The sequence below is a fragment of the Oncorhynchus clarkii genome, chromosome 2 (assembly GCF_045791955.1).
Source record: "Oncorhynchus clarkii lewisi isolate Uvic-CL-2024 chromosome 2, UVic_Ocla_1.0, whole genome shotgun sequence".
Taxonomy (NCBI): domain Eukaryota; kingdom Metazoa; phylum Chordata; class Actinopteri; order Salmoniformes; family Salmonidae; genus Oncorhynchus; species Oncorhynchus clarkii.
The window spans coordinates 78,599,267-78,623,443 of NC_092148.1; the positions used below are offsets into that span (position 1 = coordinate 78,599,267).

The 24,177-nt window shown below is 42.1% G+C and overlaps 2 protein-coding genes across 2 annotated transcripts; one reads left to right on the top strand and one right to left on the bottom strand.

The window, feature by feature from the left end:
- The first annotated feature begins 1,447 nt into the window (after positions 1 to 1,447).
- On the top strand, positions 1,448 to 8,171 carry LOC139374279 (acylglycerol kinase). Its single transcript, XM_071115315.1, has 14 exons — positions 1,448 to 1,676; positions 1,914 to 1,953; positions 2,059 to 2,138; positions 2,293 to 2,368; positions 2,464 to 2,589; positions 2,718 to 2,812; positions 2,937 to 3,006; positions 3,147 to 3,226; positions 3,380 to 3,437; positions 3,525 to 3,672; positions 3,793 to 3,890; positions 5,433 to 5,503; positions 6,450 to 6,534; positions 7,117 to 8,171. The coding sequence occupies exons 1-14, from the start codon at positions 1,567 to 1,569 to the stop codon at positions 7,249 to 7,251; spliced, it is 1,272 nt and encodes a 423-aa protein (XP_070971416.1). The 5' UTR covers positions 1,448 to 1,566; the 3' UTR covers positions 7,252 to 8,171.
- On the bottom strand, positions 7,801 to 23,906 carry LOC139374269 (DENN domain containing 11). The gene is made up of 9 exons (XM_071115304.1): positions 23,328 to 23,906; positions 22,564 to 22,663; positions 22,283 to 22,441; positions 19,751 to 19,907; positions 15,236 to 15,374; positions 14,958 to 15,089; positions 10,931 to 11,081; positions 10,785 to 10,853; positions 7,801 to 10,690 (listed from the first exon to the last, which is right to left on the bottom strand). The coding sequence occupies exons 1-9, from the start codon at positions 23,683 to 23,685 to the stop codon at positions 10,495 to 10,497; spliced, it is 1,461 nt and encodes a 486-aa protein (XP_070971405.1). The 5' UTR covers positions 23,686 to 23,906; the 3' UTR covers positions 7,801 to 10,494.
- Between the last annotated feature and the right edge of the window lie 271 nt (positions 23,907 to 24,177).

Consider the following 24,177-nt stretch of genomic DNA (forward strand, 5'->3'; position numbering starts at 1 on the left):
CGTGATCCTCGACTTCGGCGATGTCATCTACAAAATAGCTTCCAATACTCTACTCAGCAAATTGGATGCAGTTTATCACAGTGCCATCCATTTTGTTACTAAAGCACCTTATACCACCCACCACTGCGACCTGTATGCTCTAGTCGGCTGGCCCTGGTTACATATTCGTCGCCAGACCCACTGGCTCCAGGTCATCTACAAGGCCATGCTAGGTAAAGCTCCGCCTTATCTCAGTTCACTGGTCACGATGGCAACACCCACCCGTAGCACGCGCTCCAGCAGGTGGATCTCACTGATCATCCCTAAAGCCAACACCTCATTTGGCCGCCTTTCCTTCCAGTTATCTGCTGCCTGTGACTGGAACGAATTGCAAAAAAAAAAAAAAAATTAAACATCTGCTAACTTTAAACATCTGCTATCTGAGCAGCTAACGATCGCTGCAGCTGTACATTGTCCATCGGTATATAGCCCACCCAATTTACCTACCTCATCCCCATTCTGTTTTTATTTATTTACTTTTCTGCTCTTTTGTACACCAGTATCTCTACCTGCACATGACCATCTGATCATTTATCACTCCAGTGTTAATCTGCAAAATTGTAATTATTCGCCTACCCCCTCATGCCTTTTGCACACAATGTATATAGACTCTTTTTTCTTTTTTTCTACTGTGTTATTGACTTGTTTATTGTTTACTCCATGTGTAACTGTGTTGTTGTCTGTTCACACTGCTATGCTTTATCTTGGCCAGGTCGCAGTTGTAAATGAGAACTTGTTCTCAACTAGCTTACCTGGTTAAATAAAGGTGAAATAAATAAAAACGTACGTTATTGTAACGATTGGCTAACATTGGCTAGCGTTCCTCCTGTCTGAACTTGACACAGTGTTATATAGAATTAAAGTGCTCTAGTAAACAAATATGGATTGTGTTGTAAATAGCCATAAACAACCTCTCACTGCTGTATTATTTGAAATGAAACCCATACCCGAATTTCCCGCCATCTGCGCCACCATGTTGATGTCGAATTCTAGAGAATTGGCCCTGGCTTAGCGCCAGAGTAAAAATACAATAATTAACGTTTAAAAAAATATTTGATTACATATCTCTTCTGTTCACCAGCCATTATACTATTCAGTATATAATGTGACCATTGATATTTTAAAAATGAAGTGACAAAGTAATAAAACATATATCTTTTTTTTAGACTATTCTTCGGGCGAGGTGTTCTTTTTAGACCTCAGCTAGTGTATGGGAAATGTAGTGTTTCGTCAATAAGCTCTGAGCTAATGACGATTACTTGTTTCTTGAAATTGTGTACCATTATCAATTAGTAAATTTCCCTTATTTTTGTTATTGTTGGTATGTTACGGGAGAACTTATTTCATAACATGTTTAATGAAACTCAACCGGAACTAATACTGAAAGTGTTTGTTTCATAAGACTATTAAGATAGCTGCACCAATGTGTCACATGCAAAATGCTTCTGACAGGGAAAGGACATTAATTGTTATGCTTACACAGATGATACATAGCGTTTTTAAACGGATATTCTGATAGTGTCGATAATGGCTCGGGTTGTGAAAGTATTTGTAACTCTGCGGAATCATTGGAAGAAGTCCACAGTCGCTGCGTGTGCCCTATCATACGGTGGACACTGGCTGTATGGTAAACACTGGTGCGTAACGTTTCCTTCAGAATTACCGGTATGGTTGTTAGATCAAGTACAGATCATCACTAGCATTAATATCATTGAGCACGCACACAGGAATTGGTAGCCATTGAGAAATCATCAAGGTCTTACAGAACGGTTTTTGTGATTTGAAATCCAACAACATTGAATAATAGGAGGATGTATTTTAATCAGTTGTTTTCTTTGTCAATTATTTTTTTTTATTTTGTATTTTATTCACAGCGATAATCTGCTACGAAGAGATGCTTGCCTGGCTGCAAGGGTGAGACATGGCTTATTGTGTACAATATGTGTCTGCATTCAAGGATTCTGCACTTGAATTTACTGTTTTCCTCTCTAATACAAAATACTCCATTCTCAATTGCAGGAATTTGGACGTCAGCAGATATCACCCCAGGAACAGCTGAAGAAAGCCACAGTCATTCTAAACCCAGCAGCTTGTAGTGGGTAAGTAAGAGATAATCGTCACATTCTCTAAAGTTAAGCAAAGAGAATAAGCATGAGATCCTGCTTATTGCACCACAGCCATTTCCCTTTTATATTGTAATTTGTGTTTGACTAATTTGTCTTGCTGTAATTTTGCAATTCTCTCTGATCATAGGAAAGCCAACAACTTATTTGAGAAGAATGCTGCGCCTATATTACACCTGGCTGGTATGGAGGTAACACTAGTAAAGGTAGGCTTACAATTTTGTTTCCCCATGGCATCTAAGGCCTTATATTTTATAGTTCTACACAGTGTAACCCTGTACATGTGTCTTCTCTCTTACAGACAGACTATGAGGGCCAAGCAAAGAAATTGATGGAGCTGATGGAGCAAACAGACATGCTGATTGTGGCTGGAGGGGATGGCACTCTGCAGGAGGTTATCACTGGCTTGCTGCGGAGGGCTGATCATGTAAGTTGTGTAGCATTGACTGTTGTATAATCCTTGTTTTACTAATTGTATGTTATAAGTGTTGTGTAATACTGTTTTAGCTAAGCTGTCTCTAACTACCCAGTCCTATGGGTGTTTCTCAAACCCAGGAGTCGTTCAGTAAAACCCCCATAGGATTTATCCCACTGGGCTCCCACAATTCCCTGAGTGAGAGTCTGCACATCCTCAGTGACAATCAGGTGAAGTAAGTATCCCATTGAAACACGGCACTCTTGTTCATCAGATACAAACCTATACCATCATCTTGTCGTTAGTGTCCTAAAATATCCTCCAATCTTTTTGTCATCCATATTGCTTCTTGTTTTTAGACACATCACATCAGCGACATTGTCTATCCTGCAAGGAGAAACGGTACCTCTGGATGTGCTGCAAATCAAGGTGAGACTAGAAGGGTCTGGGATTCAGGGAGGGGTCAAGATGACACAAACTGATATTACCTTAAATCGACATTGAATAACCATAACTCCATTGAGAGCAAGATAAAAAATGGTATTGTGTTTCTGGTTTTATGTATCCAGGGAGAGAAAGAACAGCCAGTGTTTGCCCTGATTGGTCTACGGTGGGGGGCCTTCAGAGATGTGGCTTCCACCATCAAAAAGTAAGAACCTCACAATTACTAGTCAAACTTCAGAGCTTATGGTAAACACGTTTCCCACATATTATACTTTTACGTGCATTACATTATAATAATATGAAGTTGTGTTTCTTCTCTAAAAATACATTTCTCATATTGCTGTGCTTTCTATCTTAGATATTGGTACCTTGGCCCATTGAAGATAAAAGCAGCTCATTGGTTCAGTACGTTACGGGTGAGAAACATGACTGTTTCCATTCAAAGTCCATGGTCTGCCGTTCCTCCATGCATTTGTACCATGTTGTCTTCTTGTATCTGCCAGGAATGGCCCCAGGTTCACGAGGCATCTGTGTCCTACATAGCCCCGACCCTTCGCCCTCCTGACCTGCCGGAACAAAAGCCCCAGCGCCCCAACCTAATGTACCGCATTGCCCGCAGATTGAAAAATTACTGGTACCCACCTATTCCAGGTAACACTATATTTGTGTTAGTGTTTGTTTGTTTGTCTGTCTACATAACACCCTTTTAAATGTCCTTGTGTATCTTCTATTTAACAAAGCATGATTGGCATTGGTTTTCTGTTTGTGCAGAGTCTCCCAAAGTGGAGGAGCCAGAGAGGTGGGATGAGAGAACGCTGTCTACTTTGGAGCTGTCAATCCAAACTCAGAACAAAAACCCTGTCCAGACGGTCAGCACATTTTATTTATTTTTTAATATATATACAGTGGGGCAAAAAAGTATTTAGTCAGCCACCAATTGTGCAAGTTCTCCCACTTAAAAAGATGAGAGGCCTGTAATTTTCATCATAGGTACACTTCAACTATGACATACAAAATGAGGGGGAAAAATCCAGAAAATCACATTGTAGGATTTTTAATGAATTTATTTGCAAATTATGGTGGAAAATAAGTATTTGGTCAATAACAAAAGTTAATCTCAATGCTTTGTTATATACCCTTTGCTGGTAATGACAGAGGTCAAATGACAGAGATTTTCACACACTGTTGCTGGTATTTTGGCCCATTCCTCCATGCAGATCTCCTCTAGAGCAGTGATGTTTTGGGGCTGTTGCTGGGCAACACGGACTTTCAACTCCCTCCAAAGATTTTCTATGGGGTTGAGATCTGGAGACTGGCTAGACCACTCCAGGACCTTGAAATGCTTCTTACGAAGCCACTCCTTCGTTGCCCGGGCGGTGTGTTTGGGATCATTGTCATGCTGAAAGACCCAGCCACGTTTCATCTTCAATGCCCTTGCTGATGGAAGGAGGTTTTCACTCAAAATCTCACGATACATGGCCCCATTCATTCTTTCCTTTACACGGATCAGTCGTCCTGGTCCCTTTGCAGAAAAACAGCCCCAAAGCATTATGTTTCCACCCCCCTGCTTCACAGTAGGTATGGTGTTCTTTGGATGCAACTCAGCATTCTTTGTCCTCCAAACACGACGAGTTGAGTTTTTACCAAAAAGTTATATTTTGGTTTCATCTGACCATATGACATTCTCCCAATCTTCTTCTGGATCATCCAAATGCTCTCTAGCAAACTTCAGACGGGCCTGGACATGTACTGGCTTAAGCAGGGGGACACGTCTGGCACTGCAGGATTTGAGTCCCTGGCGGCGTAGTGTGTTACTGATGGTAGGCTTTGTTACTTTGGTCCCAGCTCTCTGCAGGTCATTCACTAGGTCCCCCCCCCCCCCGTGTGGTTCTGGGATTTTTGCTCACCGTTCTTGTGATCATTTTGACCCCACAGGGTGAGATCTTGCGTGGAGCCCCAGATCGAGGGAGATTATCAGTGGTCTTGTATGTCTTCCATTTCCTAATAATTGCTCCCACAGTTGATTTCTTCAAACCAAGCTGCTTACCTATTGCAGATTCAGTCTTCCCAGCCTGATGCAGGTCTACAATTTTGTTTCTGGTGTCCTTTGACAGCTCTTTGACCAATTCCTTTTTTCCACCATAATTTGCAAATAAATTCATTAAAAATCCTACAATGTAATTTTCTGGATATTTTTTTTCTTCTCATTCTGTCTGTCATAGTTGAAGTGTACCTATGATGAAAATGGCAGGCCTCTCGTATTTTTAAGTGGGAGAACTTGCACAATTGGTGGCTGACTAAATACTTTTTTGCCCCACTGTATATATAGATTTTTATTTTTTTTACCTAGTAACTACTAAAACAAAAGTGACAGGATGTTTAAACTGCCTGTTGTCTTGTTTGTCCTTCAGCGTATTGATGACTCCCTGCTGGTGTGTGTGGAGCCGGACTCCTTCACTGTGGGAGATTTTATCACTGTTGGGTAAGTTGTGGAGATTTACAGTACCAGTCAACATTTGGACACCTACTCATTCAAGGGTTTTTCTTTATTTTTTACTATTTTCTACATTGTAGAATAATAGTGAAGACATCAAAACTATGAAATAACACACATGGAATCATGCAGTAACCAAAAATGTGTTAAACAAATTAAACTATAGATTCTTCAAATAGCCACCCTTTGCCTTGATGACAGCTTTGCACACGCTTGGCATTCTCTCAGCCAGCTTCACCTGGAATGCTTTTCCAAGCGTCATGAAGGAGTTCCCACATTTGCTGAGCTCTTGTTGGCTGCTTTTCTTTCACTCTGCGGTCCAACTCATCCCAAACCATCTCAATTGGGTTGAGGTCAGGTGATCGTTTAGGCCAGGTCATCTGATGCAGCACTCCATCACTCTCCTTGGTCAAATGCCCTTAAACAGCCTGGAGATGTTTTGGGTCATTGTCCGGTTGAAAAACAAATGATAGTTCCACTAATCCCAAACCAGATGGGATGGTGTATCGCTGCAGAAAGCTGTGGTAGCCATGCTGTTCTTGTCATAATATGGACTTGGTCTTTTACCAAATAGGGCTATCATCTGTATACCACCCCAACATAACTGATTGGCTCAAACGCATTAAGAAGAAAATAAATTCCACAAATTAACTTTTAACAAGGCACACCTGCTAATTGGAATGTATTCCAGGTGACTACCTCATGAAGCTGGGTGAGAGAAGCTGTCATCAAGGCAAAGTGTGGCTACTTGGAAGAATCTCATATAAAATATATTTTGATTTGTTTGGCACTTTTTTTGGTTACTACATGATTCCATATGTGTTATTTCATAGTTTTGATGTCTTCTCACATTATTAGTGTAATACCTGAGTAAAATTAATTATTGCTTACTCATGTAGCATGTGTCAAGGCTGTTGCATTTTCTGCATTGCAGAGAGAAGAAAGCGGCGGACTCAACTGCATTCACAAGACAATCACTGAAGCTGGAGGCTAGTGCATGTCGACTCAATCTGCCCGAGGTCTAATACTCCCTCATCTGTCTTAAGCCTATACATTTCAGAGACGAGACCAATGAGCCACCGTGCATCCATCTTGGCACTTCCCCACCGTTATGAAAAGATTTTGGAAGCTATGGAAATGCATTTCTTAATGTCTGCATATCTTTTTGCCACATGTATTTTTTTACAGACACCTTCATTTAGAAGAATGCATTATATTGTGAGCTAAACATAAAAATGAACAATTATTTTAAACAAAATTCCTTAAACTATAATTTCTGTCACCACTACAACAAAAAATACTTAAATATCTTGAAACATTTAATTTAAATACTGTAGAATTCCATTCATTCTTATTCTTACTGTGGAGTGTCAATATGGCCGACAATATGGCTTCAAAGCCTATCAATGACCAAAACATTGCATCAGCTATCCAAGGTTTACATAAATCATTGGACAAGATGCATTACGGTCTTTGATAATTACAACCTTTAAACAAATGACATGTATTCTTGTATAAATTGGTTTATTTTAGTATGTGTGCGATATTCTTTTTGCTCCATGACCTCTCCCTACTGTCCTGTCCCATTTCCTCTCCCACAGGAAGGTGCTGGCTTCTACAACATCGACAACGAGGAGTACGAGGCTATGTCGGTGGAGGTGAGGCTGTTGCCACGGAAACTGCGCTTCTTCTGCAGCGCTGAACGCAGAGAGCAGCTCCTCACACAAGTCCTGTAAGGGAAGCGCTGCAGTGACCATATGCAGGACACAGAAATAGGGAGGAGGGTCAAGGCTAGGGGTCATTAGTGGCTGTACTGGGACTATACCTCTACTGTATCTGGGTGTGTTTTTCTTTATTTCTGGAGTATGTCCTTAAACAGCCATAACACACAGCTGGACCAGTCTACAGTGAGGTCTCATTGTTACAGTACATTGACATGTTCAGTTGAAATATTTTCACAATTATGGAAGATGACAATATGATGCAGTAACAAGGACCAAGCATTTTGGTTGCTATTTTCAAACCAATTAGCTTATAGAAGTCTGCTCGGCAGGACTATTGGTGTAACTGACTGGTTTACTATTGTATATTGTCATGTGTTGCTAAATGTGTAATAAGAGTCTTATTCAATAATTCAGTTATGATGCACACAGTTCTGTCACTTTTTAATACCAATGAAAAGTGCAGACTGTCCTCCATGTACAGTACTCTATGATAAGATGATACATTGGTATGAGAATCACTCTCCCTTGGCAACACTTATCACAAATACAATCCAACAAGTATCAGAGAAAACCAATGTTTTATTGTTTTACAGTGGCAGTACTGTGTAATGTCACCAGCTTGAAAACAAGAGTGGCTCATGCGATCAAGTTACTAAATGTGTATTCATCACTAAAGTCTCTTTCCTTGTTTAATAGTAGTACAGGTACTGGATGTAGCTGTGTAGTTAACCAATGTTTTAAATATAGGTTTACATTACAGTTGCTGTGATCAAGGATTAACAGTTAGCTATATGAGTTGTTAAAGTACTTGAAGCATATTAGTGCCTCAGTAATACAGATTAAGCTTTCTGTTGACATTCAGTGGGGTGACATACTGTACAAATAAATTCAAATGAGCCAATGCTGGTACAGGTCTGAACAATTTCCACAAAGAAGGCATTTGATACATTTATTTGTGTGTCGTGTGCATTTTCTACTACGTTTACATGATACACCTGTAAAACAAACAGTTGCATGCCCAGGATGTGCTGAAAAGAACAGGGTGGGACAGGTCAAAACAAACAGAAGGGATAAGGGGCTAAGTCAACATGGGTGTGAACTACATTTAATCAGATTACCAAACACCAATATCAGTAGTGTCAATTGACATGTTGATAAAGTAGTTGGAAGTGTTTAAAATCTAAAACATTTCATCTATGCCTCTTCCTGTTGACAGGTATAATAATCCTGTGGTCTTAATTGAGTGCCTGCACTTAACACAAAGATTACCCACTAATTAGGCTTTATAACCCACACTGTAGGACAGAACTGTCCCCAGCTAAACCTCAATGAACAGTGCCACTATTGCCGACATCTACTGACCAGTCGAACCCAATGAAAGCAGTTCGCAATCTTCATACAAACTATTTGATGCGTCATTGAACTCACATCTATTGGATGACTGCTTCATACATTGATTTAAATCAGTCACCCAGGACTATTGAACAAAATAACATCTCCAGGGCCTGTTTTCAAAAAGGGTCTCACAGTAGGAGTGCTGATCTATGATCAAGTTCCCCTGTCCATGTTATCTTATTTTGATAAAAATCTAAATTTATCCTATATCAGGGTCTGTCTGTCTGTGCAGAGAGGGGAGTATTCCCTCTGTGAACCTCAAGCATACAAATGGAGTCATTGTAACAGTGACGGGCACAACGATCTCCTTCCTGCAGCTGACAAGCTCCAACAAGAAAGAAAGTTGTATCTGCCCTCTCATAGACCACCCGTGGATCTAATTAATCTGCAACAAATCTCATTGATAAATGGGCTGTACAGTTTGAAGTACACAACACACAAAGCTTCCTGCTGGCTCCGAGGCAGACAGACTGTTACATCACTGACTGCACTTTTAGTAATAGTGTCTCTGCTGACATTGGGCCATTAAATCAGAACACAAACAAGTTGACCCATAATCATGTGGTCATAAAACAAGAGTACAGAGGTTGTGGTGTGGTGCAGCATTCATGATAAGTTAGTGTCATAGAAACACATTAATTTAAGTTTCAGGTTCACAATTTTAAAACGTCTAAATTTGATAAAAAACTACACAAAACATTATCCAAAAGTCACCATACACATGTGCAATGTGACCAGGGAACAAGAAAAACATAAGTGACTGGAGTCTGCCTGTATGGGTGTCAGCATTGGACCAAGTCAGACAAACATGTGCAGTCTAATGAAATGTTACAGTATTTAACAAATATTCAACCTCAGCTCCATAATAAATACCTCCTTGGATGAGGGCATTATATCAAATAAATACATCTGGCATGACTCATCTTTCCCTTTTAATGTGTATGATTAGCTGACATCATGAAAAACACTGTATTCCTATTTGAACCAAAAGAGGTCTTCTTGTTTATGTGAAGCAGATTCATGGAATTAGTCTTGATGTGTGAATCTTTCTTGATTATTGACTTTTATCAAACACACAAATATTCACATTGCTCCCCTTTTTCATTCTGAAAAATACAAGTTTGATCAACTTCAGCACAATTTGCTTTTTAAGAGGAAATCCGAGTGAAAACACTTTACTCTCAGCTCTAGCAAACCTGATGTAGAAGTTTGGGAAACAACATCATGGTAAAGTTATTCAGCAGAAGGATTTAGATCCATAAAATAAAAGCCCTGACAATCACATGAATATTTAGTATTACACTATACATGGTTAGGTAGAATCCTCTGTAAAGACGTAAGAAAAAAGGGTTTGGTGCCATGGCTGAATTTGGAGTTAAGGTTCCAAGTGAGAGGAACAATCGATTATCCATCCCCAAACAGGATGCTACTGTAGATACATGGCGCTGTTGGTCAAAGTCAGCAGTGCTCCATAGTATTGGGAGCAGTACAACGAGGCACATTGATCAAAGGTTCCGTGGAACTTCCACTTCCAGTGACTAGGGCTGGTGATCCAAGCAGAAATCCAAGTGAGAAGAGAACAGATGCCAAGCGAAAAGACAAACAAGACGAGTGGTTGTTGAATGTGAAACGGACTTTAGCGAGAGAACTGCAGAGTCCAGGCAGTGTCTATTATCGTGGCCCAATTGGCCAAGTGAGCTGTCTCTAAGTTAACACTGGCCAAAGATGGCTGTATCCCGGAGCATGACGAGAGACCAAGATAAATCTGCAGGCATTTGACTGGGCAGGAGGCCAGGGGACGAAGAGTAGGAGGCAGTGTATTCAGGGGACAAGGAGAGAGGAGCACAGGCCACACAGGGCTCAGGGGCAGCAGGGGTTATCGATGACCAGCATGGCATCAATGCCATAGAGCTCCAGCAGGTCCACCAGGAAAGTGCGGTCTGCCTGAGGGTCCAGCCCCATGGCCCTCACGTGCTCTGCCGTCAGGGTGGGGTCCGCACTCGCCGCCACCTCCGATAGAGTCTGGAAAATACGGTTATTCTGCTCCATGAAAAATCTAGCGGAGAGAACAGAGGACATTCTGTAAGAAAGTTTGATAAACACTCCAGACTGAGCCCAACCAAAAGATACTGTTGTGTAAACAAACTCACAGGATAAAGAGGTCCTCCTCATTTGATGTGCAGTCTCCATCCACCTCCTGAGTGTAAAGTAGCAGTTGCCTGAAAAGACAGTAACATAATCATCATCATCATCATCTCTTCAAAATGGCTTCCACCATTTATCAGTTTCTGTGTACCTCTGTTCGCTGAGTTTCCTATACTTCTCCCGGTCCACCCCATTCAGCCGGAGTAGTGGCTGAAGGCTATCTCTGTGTGTCTTCACATTCTGGTTGTCAACATACACATCATACAGCTCCTTCTTCTCCTCAAAGATCTTCTCTGTCGTACCTAAACACACACACACGCCCCTTTATCAATCTTAGCATAATGTATTGTGAACCAAAATATAAACGCAACATGCAATCATTTCAAAGATTGTACTGAGTTACAGTTCATACAAATTCATTAGGCCTTAATCTATGGATTTCACATGACTAGGAATACAGATATGCATCTGTTGGTCACAGATGGGGAGTAACGGATTACATGTAATCCGCTACATGTAAGGGAATACAAAAACCGGTAACTGTAATCCGTTACCAGCAACAATATTGTAATCAGATTACAGATACTTTTGAAAAACTAGATGATTACTTTTAAATTCAGAAAGGATGCTCAAGAAGAAAAATACATGTTTGACACTTCTGTTCTCAATGACATCCAAATAAGCATTGAAAAAAGGCACAAGTTTAAATTTGTTGCACCTGAGCGTCTGACCACAAGTCAGAGACCACTATGATGACACACCAAATGTGTTTGATGGATCGCGGGAAAAGAGCAGGAATAGGGTTTTGTCGGCTACAGTCTAAGCTTTGTCTTCCAATGGTGCCACTGCTGTCGGCATCCAAAGATTATCCAACTTGAATAAACACTTGGAGGTAAGGATGCCGGCAGTGGTCTAGTTTACGGCTACACGGATATCACGTATTATTGATATCCACAAAGCGCATTGATGTGAATCACACTGCTGCTCTCTCATTTAGCTATTTGTGCCTTATGGATTGTGGTTGTTGTGGATGGCTGTTCACAAATCTAAATGTGTATTTGAATCCAATAATGGTTGAATTCAAGAAGTTTAAACTGCCTATCAATCATTGTTTTTGAAACAGCCAGTGAAAAATGTGCTCTTGCAACAGCTGCATAGTGCGGATCCCAGCCTATGGAATAAAAGTGGGGCATTTATTGCTCAGTCTAATTTGTGCTGATAAAAAATAAATAAAAACATAGGCCTAATGGACACATGCTCAAACTCTCACACTTTTGATAGACTTAAAGAGGAAATCTGTAGTTGCTACATCCATTTTTGGACTTGTTTTTTCTTGTTTTTTCCCAACGTTTGTAAACATTGTAAATGTAAAACACTGTAAAGCCTCTAACATGGTTAAAACAATAATGTTGATATCATGGATGGTCAGTCCTTGCATCCATAGCTCTGTCTATTTATCTGAGAGTGGTTACATTTCTCCAGGCCCATCCCTCAGCTTTTTTACCAAAACAGGGGTGGGGTGACCATTTTATCTGTGGATTTGCCTTTAAAAACCATTGCATATTATCAAGATATCAAAGTGTCACCAATAACAAAGTAAACAATAGGCCTATAGCAAATGCCGCATATGGCATTCATTTTTAACATGTAAATAGCACTTTTCAGTAGTGCTCAAAGCATGCCATTCAATGAGCACAGCATTTATTTTTCAACTCGAATCAATGAGCCCACTCAGTCCTTATTGACTCACAAACAAAGTAGGGCTGGCTAATAAGTGCTTCATTTTGGGGTTATGCTCAGGTAAAACAATTTGGCTAATCTATTCTTCCATATTTCCTATTCTTGAAGATCAATGGGTGTATCATTTATTGGAATTCTGATACACTTTGGTTTTTAATGTAAAGATATAATTTTATCGTATTATATGTAGTAGAAAGCGATGGGTTAGAAGAAGCCTACATAACCAACCCATAAAGTCACATTTGACATCCATATACAGTCAGCTATGTAAACTTTAACATTAATTTATCCTGCAATAGATGTTATTTAATTGGTAACATACATTTTTATATTCTTCTAATGCATCTTAAGGGGAAAGTAATCTAAAAGTAACTGAAAGTAATCAAATTATGTTACTGAGTTTGGGTAATCCAAAAGTTACGTTACTGATTACAAATTTGGGAAGGTAACTAGTAACTGTAACGGATTGCTTTTAGGAAGTAACCTACCCTGACTATATATACAAAGGTATGTGGAGACCACTTCAAATTAGTGGATTCGGCTACTTCAGCCACACCCATTGCTGACATGTGTATAAAATCGAGCACACAGCCATGCAATCTCCATAGACAAAAATTGGCAGTAGAATGGCCTTAAGAGCTCAGTGACTTTCAATGTGGAGTTCCAAACTGCCTCTGCAAGCAACGTCAGCACAAAAACTGTTAATCGGGAGCATAATAAGCAGCTGCACAAAAGCCTAAGTTCACCATGCGCAGTGTCAAGCAACGGCTGGAGTGGTGTGAAGCTCGCCGCCATTGGACTCTGGAGCAGTGGAAATGTGTTCTCTGGATTGATGAATCACGCTTCACCATCTGGCAGTCCGACAGATGAATCTGTATTTGGCGGATGCCAGGAGAATGCTACCTGCCCCAATGCATAGTGCCAACTGTAAAGTTTGGTGTAGGAGGAATAATGGTCTGGGGCTGTTTTTCATGGTTTGGGCTAGGCCCCTTAGTTCCAGTGAAGGGGAATCTTAATGCTACAGCATACAATGACATTCTAGACGATTCTGTGTTTCCAACTTTGTGGCAACAGTTTCAGGAAGGCCCTTTCCTGTTCCAGCATGACAATGCCCCGTGCACAAAGCGAGGTCCATACAGAAATGGATTGTTGAGATCGGTGTGGAAGAACTTGACTGGCCTACACAGTGCCCTGACCACAACCCAATCGAACATCTTTGGGATGAATTGGAACGCCGACTGCGAGCCAGGCCTAATCATCCAACATCAGTGCCCAATCTCACTAATGCTCTTGTGGCTGAATGGAATCACAATGTTCCAACATCTAGTAGACGGCCTTCAAAGAGTGGAGACTGTTATAACGCGAAAAGGGGGGACCAAATCCATATCAATGCCCATGATTTTGAAATGAGATGTTCGACGAGCAGGTGTCAACATACTTTTTGTCATGTAGTGTACCTTAAAAAAAAAAAGTAGGGGCATGGATCAGAAAACCAGTCAGTATCTAGTGTGACTACCATTTGCCTCATGCAGCATGACACATAGTCCTTTGCAAAGAGTTGATCAGGCTGTTGATTGTGGCTTGTGGAATGTTGTCCCACTCCTCTTCAATAACTGTGTGAAGTTGCTGGATATTGGCGTGAACTGGAACACACTGTCATACACGTTGATCCAGAGCATACCAAACATGCTCAATGGGTGACATGTCTGGTGAATATGGAGGCCATGGAAAAATTGGGACATTTTCAGCTTCCTGGAATTGTGTACAGATCCTTGCAACATGGGGCTATGCATTATCATAATGAAACATAAGGTGATGGCGGCAAATGAATGGCACGACAATGGGTCTCAGGATCTCGTTATTGTATCTCTAGGCATTCAAATTGCCATCGATATAATGCAATTGTGTTCGTTGTCCATAGCTTATGCCTGTCCATACCATAACCTAAGCATGGGACACTCTGTTCACATCAGCAAACCGCTTGCCCACATAACGCCATACACGTGGTTAGACGTACTGCCAAATTCTCTAAAACGGCGTTGGAGGTGGCTTATTGTAGAGAAATGAAATCTGGCAACAGGTGGACATTCCTGCAGTCAGCATGCCAATTGCACGCTCCATCAAAACTTGAGACATCTGTGGCATTGTGTTGTGTGACAAAATTGCACATTTCAGTTTAACGATCATGCTGTTTAAAATCAGTTTCTTGATATGCCACATTTTGTCAAGTGGATGGATTATCTTGGCAAAGGAGAAATTCTCAGTAACAGAGATGTAAACATATTTGTGCACACAATGAGAGAAATATGCTTTTTGTGCGTATGGAAAATGTATGGGATATTTTATTTCAGCTCATGAAACCAACACTTTACATGTTGCATTTATATTTTTGTTCAGTGTATTAACTGTGGATTCAAAAGCCCCAGGTCAACACTCACAAGCCACGTATGACATCTCTGTTGCCAGGGCAGCAATGTCTGCCACATTGATGTAGAAGAAGGGGCGGAACTCAGGCACAGACACACCTATCCCAGGTATAGAGATGTTGGCCAGAGAGCAACAGCAGTACACTGTGGGGAGTACAGAGCAACATGAAAAACCACTACAGAGACAGGAGTACTCAGTGACAGAATTCTGTAATAAAATCTGAAAAACAAATATGTGGGGGTTTGTAAAGGTGACTGTGTGTGGGTGTGTGTCAGCTGCTCTCTCTCACCCCTGTAGCACACGACACCCACAGGTGGTGGGGAGAAGATAAGGATTCGTTTTCGGAGCAGGGCAAACTTCCACAGCACCATGATCTGCTCCCCAAAGAAGTGGATGAACTGGGACATGCAGCCGGCTGGGTGGGTGATCTGGAGGGGACAGAGATAGACTGTCAGGCTGTCTGATACGGTAAAGCATTTTCAGTCTGGATAAGCTTGCTCAGCATGGACCAAAAACAAACTTTTGCCCAAAATCTCTCCTTGACATCAGGAGTCTGAGTTACATGGACATACAGCACCTCGTCTTACCAGAAGCTACGTCTGGTAAGACGAAGGGTGGGGGTGTGTGTCTATTTGTCAATAACAGCTGGTGCTAATATTGTCTCATATTAAAGAGGTATTGCTCGCCTGAGGTAGTGTATCTTATGATAAGCTGTAGACCACACTATCTATATTATTCGTAGCCGTCTATTTACCACCATAGACCGATGCTGGCATTAAGACCGCACTCAACCAACTCGATAAGGCCATAAGCAAACAAGAAAATGCTCATCCAGAAGCGGCGCTCCTAGTGGCTGAGGACTTAAATGCAGGAAAACTTAAATCAGAAATAACCAAAGTTTTACCAGCTTGTCACATGTGCAACCAGAGGGGGAAAAACCTCTAGACCACCTTTAATCCACACACAGAGATGAATACAAAGCTCTCCCCCCACACTCCCTTTGGCAAATCTGACCATAATTATATCCTCCTGATTCCTGCTTATAAGCTAAATCTAAAGCAGGAAGTACCAGTGACTCGCTCAATATGCAACTGGTCAGATGACCCGGATGCTACGCAACAGGACTGTTTTGCTAGCACAGACTGGAATATGTTCCGGGATTCATCCAATGGCATTGAGGAGTATACCACTTCAGTCATTGGCTTCATCAATAAGTGCAACGACGGCATTGTACCTACAGTGACCGTACGTAGAGTGCCTTGCGAAAGTATTCGGCCCCCTTGAACTTTGCGACCTTTTGCCACATTTCAGGCTTCAAACATAAAGATATAAAACTGTATTTTTTTGTGAAGAATCAACAACAAGTGGGACACAATCATGAAGTGGAACGACATTTATTGGATATTTCAAACTTTTTTAACAAATCAAAAACTGAAAAATTGGGTGTGCAAAATTATTCAGCCCCCTTAAGTTAATACTTTGTAGCGCCACCTTTTGCTGCGATTACAGCTGTAAGTCGCTTGGGGTATGTCTCTATCAGTTTTGCACATCGAGAGACTGACATTTTTTCCCATTCCTCCTTGCAAAACAGCTCGAGCTCAGTGAGGTTGGATGGAGAGCATTTGTGAACAGCAGTTTTCAGTTCTTTCCACAGATTCTCGATTGAATTCATGTCTGGACTTTGACTTGGCCATTCTAACACCTGGATATGTTTATTTTTGAACCATTCCATTGTAGATTTAGCTTTATGTTTTGGATCATTGTCTTGTTGGAAGACAAATCTCCGTCCCAGTCTCAGGTCTTTTGCAGACTCCATCAGGTTTTCTTCCAGATGGTCCTGTATTTGGCTCCATCCATCTTCCCATCAATTTTAACCATCTTCCCTGTCCATGCTGAAGAAAAGCAGGCCCAAACCATGATGCTGCCACCACCATGTTTGACAGTGGGGATGGTGTGTTCAGCTGTGTTGCTTTTATGCCAAACATAACGTTTTGCATTGTTGCCAAAAAGTTCAATTTTGGTTTCATCTGACCAGAGCACCTTCTTCCACATGTTTGGTGTGTCTCCCAGGTGGCTTGTGGCAAACTTTAAACGACACTTTTTATGGATATCTTTAAGAAATGGCTTTCTTCTTGCCACTCTTCCATAAAGGCCAGATTTAATATATGACTGATTGTTGTCCTATGGACAGAGTCTCCCACCTCAGCTGTAGATCACTGCAGTTCATCCAGAGTGATCATGGGCCTCTTGGCTGCATCTCTGATCAGTCTTCCTTCTCCTTGTATGAGCTGAAAGTTTAGAGGGACGGCCAGGTCTTGGTAGATTTGCAGTGGTCTGATACTCCTTCCATTTCAATATTATCGCTTGCACAGTGCTCCTTGGGATGTTTAAAGCTTGGGAAATATTTTTGTATCCAAATCCGGCTTTAAACTTCTTCACAACAGTATCTCGGACCTGCCTGGTGTGTTCCTTGTTCTTCCTGATGCTCTCTGCGCTTTTAACAGACCTCTGAGACTATCACAGTGCAGGTGCATTTATACGGAGACTTGATTACACACAGGTGAATTGTATTTATCATCATTAGTCATTTAGGTCAACATTGGATCATTCAGAGATCCTCACTGAACTTCTGGAGAGAGTTTGCTGCACTGAAAGTAAAGGGGCTGAATAATTTTGCATGCCCAATTTTTCAGTTTTTGATTTGTTAAAAAAGTTTGAAATATCCAATAAATGTCGTTCCACTTCATGATTGTGTCCCACTTGTTGTTGATTCTTCACAAAAAAATACAGTTTTATATCTTTATGTTTGAAGCCTGAAATGTGGCAAAAGGTCGCAAAGTTCAAGGGGGCTGAATACTTTCGCAAGGCACCGTATATCCCAACCAGAAGCCATGGATTAAAGGCAACATCCGCATCGAGCTAAAAGGCTAGAGCTGCCACTTTCAAGGAGCGGGACATTAATCCAGACGCTTATAAGAAATCCCATTATGCCCTCTAGAGAACCATCAAACAAGCAAAGCGTCAATATAGGATTATGATTGAATCCCACCACACCTGCTCTGATGCTTGTCGGATGTGGCAGGGCTTGAAAACTATTACAGACAACAAAGGGAAACCCAGACGCAAGCTGCCCAGTGACACGAGCCTACCAGACAAGCCAAATGCCTTTTATGCTAGCTTTGAGGCAAGCAACACTGAAGCATGCACGAGAGCACCAGCAGTTCTGGATGACTGTGTTATTACGCTCTCGGTAGCCGATGTGAGCAAGACCTTTAAACAGGTCAACATTCACAAAGCCGCGGGCCCAGACGGATTACCAGGACGTGTACTCAAAGAATATGTGGACCAACTGACAAGTGTCTTCACTGACAATTTCAACCTGTCCCTGACTGAGTCTGTAACACCAACATGTTTCAAGCAGACCACCCTAATCCCTGTGCCCAAGTAAGCGAAGGTAACCCGCCTAAGTGATTACTGCCCCATAGCACTCACGTCAGTAGCCTTGAAGTGCTTTGAAAGGCTGGTCATGGCTCACATCAACAGCATCCTCCCTGATACCCTAGACCCACTCCAATTCACATACCGCCAACAGATCCACAGCTGATGCAATCTCAATCGCACTCCACACTGCCCATTCCCACCTGGACAAAAGGAACACCTATGTGAGAATGCTGTTCATTGACTACAGTTCAGCGTTCAAGACCATAGTGCCCACGAAGCTCATCACTAAGCTAAGGACCCTGGGACTAAACACCTCCCTCTGCAAATGGATCCCGGACTTCCTGATGGGCCGCCCCCAAGTGATCCTCAACACTGGGGCCCCTCAGGGGTGTGTACTGGGGCCCCTCAGGGGTGTGTACTTAGTCCCCTCCTGTACTCCCTGTTCACCCACGACTGCTTGTGGGTGAACTCCAACACCATCATTAAGTATGCTGACGACTACAGTGGTAGGCCTGATCGCCGACAACGATAAGACAGCCTATAGGGAGGAGGTCAGAGAACTGGAAGTGTGGTGCCAGGACAACAACCTCTCCCTCAATGTGAGCAAGACAAAGGAGCTGAGGGTGGACGACAGGAAAAAGTGGGCCAAACAGGCCCGCATTAGCATCGACAGGGCTGTAGTGGAGCAGGTCGAGAGTTAAGTTCCTTGGTGTCTACATCCCCAACGAACTATCATGGTCCAAACACACCAAGACAGCCGTTAAGAGGACACGACAAAACCTATTCCCCCTTAGGAGACTAAAAAGATTTGGTCTGACCGTAAGGCGCTACAGAGGGTAGTGCGTATGGCCCAGTACATCACTGGGGCCAAGCTTCCTGCCATCCAGGACATATAAAATAGACAGTGTCAGAGGAAAGCCCATAAAATTGACACCCCCATCCCCACATTGGTTTTGTACACCGGTGCTACTTCCTGTTTATTATCTATGCATAGTCACTTCACCCCTACCTACATGTACAAATTACCTCAACTAACCTGTACGCCCGCACACTGACTTGGTACCGGTACCCCCTGTATATAGCCTCGTTATTGAATTGTGCTACCATTTCGTAAATATATTCTTAACCTCTTCTTGAACTGCACTGTTAGTTAACGGCTAGTAAGTAAGCATTTCACAGTAAGGTCTACACTTGTTGTATTCGGCACATGTGACAAATAAAGTTTGATTTGAAGTTATCACATATCTCAAAATGAACAAACACACTTAAACCAAAACATTTAATTGCCAATTATCCACAACTAACACAAACAACAGCCACACAGTAACATTAGTGACTGGTGCAGGTGGCCATAGGTGCTCACCTTCATCTCTGGGTGCATGCAGCGGTTGATGGCTGGGACCCAAGCACTGGTCGGACAAGCAGTGACAAGGCCGTTCCCTGCTGGGGGCAGCACAGCTTTCTTATCTTCATAGAAGGCCTCCAGAGGAGAATACGAGCCAGGGCACTGGAGCTGGTGTCTGCATGGAGAGACACTATACACTTTCTATATGCTGACTGCAGTTGGCATCTCAGTGATAACACTGGTAAGAAAGAGACTGTTATCGAAGACTCATTACAGCATAGTTTGATTGGATTAAACCTGGGATAATCCCTCCCTGGGAACTGGAAGTGGAGTAGTACTTTCAATGGATCCACATAAAGTAGCTGTACTGTATACAGTCAAGATTAACCCCCCAAGCATACACCTCTACCATGAGCTGGATGTGTCAGTTCTTTATGCATAGTTAATGAGATAAGAGATAAGGCTCTGTTTGAAGATTCAAGCATAAAGACAAGATTTACTGAGGGAAACTGTTTGGGTTTCTTCAATTCCAATGATTACATACAAAAACTTAATGTGATATAAATGGCTTCTAGTGACGGTGGTGGCACTGACTCAGGGCTTATTTTTAATAGATGAGGAGACTGAAAATACAGACGAAGGAGAGGAGGAAGGAAATAAGGGGAGAAATGTGAAACAGGACGGAAAAGAAAGAGAGTGACAAAGAGAGAGAATGGACAGACCGTGACACAGACAGTGAGAGCGAGCGACAGACAGACCAGACAGTAGGGTTGAGTGGTATCCAGATATTCATATCGTCGTAACGTTTCTGTACCATACCAAGGTATACAATATTACCGAATGTGCACAGAAGGGGCACCATTTCTAAAATGTATATATTTAATGATTATTATTTATTTATTTACGCACAAAACAATTTAGGCAACAGGGATCTTGATCCAGGAGGGAATTGAATGGCTCTTCTGTAACCAAGAAGCTTGATCTTGACATCTTGCCATCGGGCCGATGCTAGCAAGTTAGCGAACCAAATGCATAGCTGGAGCCCTGAGCTGGATATAATTTATTTGGCATCTTAGATTTTTTTATAGTTGTACTTAACCTATGTAGGTAGAAGCAGTGGCATAGCTACCGTTAAATATATATATATATTTTTTTTAAATACTGTATTCAAAATCATACTGTCGGTATTTCAAAATATACCATTTATACCTGTGATGCACCGATATGACATGTTTGGTCAATACCGATATCCTATATTTTCCTTGCCAAAAAACAGATATCGATAACCAATATTTAACATTTTAGCAGCCTTTTAAGCATTCAAGTACAGTTAAATAGTTAACGCACGCACGGATGCAGAGGTCTAAGGCACTGCATCTCAGTGCAAGAGGCATCACTACAGTCCCTGGTTCGAATCCAGGCTGTATCACACACACACACACACACACACACACACATTATTTTGTTGGCATTTACGTATGTCCCCATTACCAGTAAAACATCATCAAAACCTATTTCTATCACTTACTTGCTGTGCTGTTTCGTTCATTTGTTCAGTCGTTCCATTCTCAACCAGGATTTCATCATACATATCAAGCAGTGAAGTTTCAGCTCTGTCTGCCCGTGGCCTCTCTTCCTCGGTGCGCACTGTCACTGTGTCTGTCACTGTGTACGTCACTGTGTCCATCTGTCTATGTAACATTTTACGTAAACCCTGTTTCTTGTCTGCATAGAAGTAGCGGTCCTTGTACTTAGCATCAAGCATGGCGGCGACACAGTAGAGAGAATGCCACCGAATCGCTTGTTCACAGTCTGTGTTGGCAGTTCTGTTGAGCAGGCGTTTCAATGCCATGACAAAGGGTATCACATCTGCTGCAGGCGCAGTTGATGAGCTTATTTCTCGAGCCAGTTGTTTGAATGGAGCTAGCATGTTCATGTTTCCAAGTTTCAAACATGTTCTCAAAAGCCATTGAAATGGCAGCAGCAGTATGGCAACCAGCATATTCATGAGCACGCAATACAACTTTCTTCAGTAAGAAATCCTTGACGACCCACTGTGCTGTCAGAGTCAGCATGCTCCTGGGGCTGATATCGCCGGTACAAATGTCAGTCGTGAAGCTAATAGCAGTGACGCTATTACTGTGTAACTCCGGTAGGGCAACATCTGAAAAATAGCTCACTTGGTAGTGTGTACCGGTGCTCGACCAGTCGGCGATGGCCAACATCACCTACGACAGAAAACGTTTGATTGTCAAGGGCAATGAATTCCATTATCTTGGCGTTAATGGATTTTGACTTGTTCTTACTCTTTCAAATGACTGCTCGACTTGTTGACTGCTCGATCCACACAGCAGACATTGGTATGCGCGTCAGCTTTGACATCAGTTTTGCACATCGGCGTTAAACTAGAAAATCGGGCCAATGCCGATGTCGGCATTTTTAGCTAATATCGTCCGATTCCGATATGTTCACCGATATATTGTGCATCCTTAGGGTATTGCCCAAGCCTAACTAACAAACAGACAAACAGACAGCCAGACAAGTACTTACCTAACCTGGTTCTCCAGGAAGTGCATGTAGCGATATAGGAGGGTGTAAGAGGGAGACAGAATACCCACAGATTTCATCCGCGCCCCTCTCTCCGATTCACTCTCAACAGGCATGTTAGCAAAACAAGCCAGCCCAAAGTAGCAGCCTTTACGGAAATATCTGCAAAAATGAAAGACATGGATGAATCTAGTGAATGTATACAACATCGTACATATTATTGATAGGGTTCTGATGGTCCTCTGCCAATAACACTGTGCATTCAGTTGGGGGAATAGTCTTACATGAAGTCCTTGGCGATTCTGTGTGATCCGCTCGCCATTGACTTGAATTCCACTCCGTCAAGATTCACGTCTTGGGGTAAGCACCATTCCACCATGTTACCTGCCATTGACACACACAAACACATACACTTGATTTTCCATACTGTTCACTTCACTGTGAGAGAATTAAATTCATCCACCATGTCCCTAGTTTTTTCCTTACACATTCTATCTTACTATAAAACTCTGCGTACCATAAAAGGGAAGTTGAGGAGGGTAAGTATTAACACTGGTTTTCCAGGACTCTCAGAAAGCTTTCCCTTCTTAGTGATACTGGTGTAACAGAGGAACACACAAACTGCCCCAGGTCAAGAGATGCTTGCAGTAACCAGAATATTATCCAAGCTGTACAAGGGGGGGGGGGGGGGGGGGGGTGGGGGTTGAATTATCAAATTAGAAAGTAATGTAACAGTAGGTTACTGCATTACTCTTATTATTCACATATAAAGAGAGCTTATTGAACCTTGCGATGGCAGAAGAAATTAATAATTTGACGAACTGCTTTCCCTGCTCAACAAATGCTTACCACAAATGATTTGGGTCTCTACATATTGGTTCATATTTTAATAGCGTAGATAAGCAATGCTAGCGGGAAGAAAAGAACAGTAGACATTTCTTGCAACGTCATCTTTCAGTGTGTGCGCACTTCCATGGAATGAGTCAGTCCCCCACTGTGCCCAGTAAGGTAAATGACACGGTCTCCATACTGTATTGCTCTTGCTCACCTGATCTTGTGTCAAAGGTTACCACAAACACAGCCACTATTTGGTCCTTTTCCTCCCATCCCAGTCGTTCTTTCAGAGATATTCTAGAGTCGGCATGGATTGGGCTGGGAACACCCCATGGGCCAGGGTGGTCAAGGTGAGGGCTCCTGTTCAAGCTGGGAATGGTTGTTACACTTACTGGACCCCCAGAGCTAGTGTTCCACTCGATGGCGAGCGCGGTGCTGCCCAGAGAGCGGCCGTCTGGCGGATTTGATTCCGATCCATTTTCTTTTGCTGGAGCGGGAACCGCCTGGGTCAGTTCGTTTGGTGGAATCTCCTCCCAGTCGAGCAGTGGAGCGCGATCCGACTGCTCGACCATATTGCTTCCTAAATAGAGATGAACAACGCGGAACTATGGATAAAATAATTCCACTAGATAAAGTCAGTAGGCTACTGCTTCAACAGACCCTTATGTGTTTCACTCCTCCCTGCCGTTGTCTTGCTATTTGTAAGCGTGTCACATGCGCCGATAAATAGTCTTCTGCCAGCTCCAGTGCCAGCGCACACAGTGTTTTGGTGATGATGTCACACACTTCCGCTCACGTGGATTGATCAATATTTGATAGGTGGCCTATTTACATACCGGTATTTGTGATAAAGTGTGTTCATAAAGCTCCCTTGCTTTTCATGAATGTTATATTTGTAATCTAATGATAGACTGGCCAGAAGTTGTGTTGTTGATGAGTCCATAAATCATTTTAATCGTTGAGAAATATGTTCATTAATAGGACACAGACATTATGTCATTATATGCATTATTTAGAATCATAAAATACATTGTTTACGCTAAAAATGTTCATGTGCCTTTAAA

Excerpts from the sequence above, each read along its gene's own strand:
- LOC139374279 (XM_071115315.1), top strand. The coding sequence starts at position 1,567 with ATGGCTCGGGTTGTGAAAGTATTTGTAACTCTGCGGAATCATTGGAAG. Across the intron at positions 1,677-1,913 it reads TGGCTGTATGGTAAACACTG|CGATAATCTGCTACGAAGAG; the intron begins GTGCGTAACGTT and ends TTTTATTCACAG. Across the intron at positions 3,227-3,379 it reads GTGGCTTCCACCATCAAAAA|ATATTGGTACCTTGGCCCAT; the intron begins GTAAGAACCTCA and ends TTTCTATCTTAG.
- LOC139374269 (XM_071115304.1), bottom strand. The coding sequence starts at position 23,685 with ATGGTCGAGCAGTCGGATCGCGCTCCACTGCTCGACTGGGAGGAGATT. Across the intron at positions 22,442-22,563 it reads AGAATCGCCAAGGACTTCAT|ATATTTCCGTAAAGGCTGCT; the intron begins GTAAGACTATTC and ends TCATTTTTGCAG. Across the intron at positions 15,375-19,750 it reads GCATGCACCCAGAGATGAAG|ATCACCCACCCAGCCGGCTG; the intron begins GTGAGCACCTAT and ends TGTCCCCTCCAG.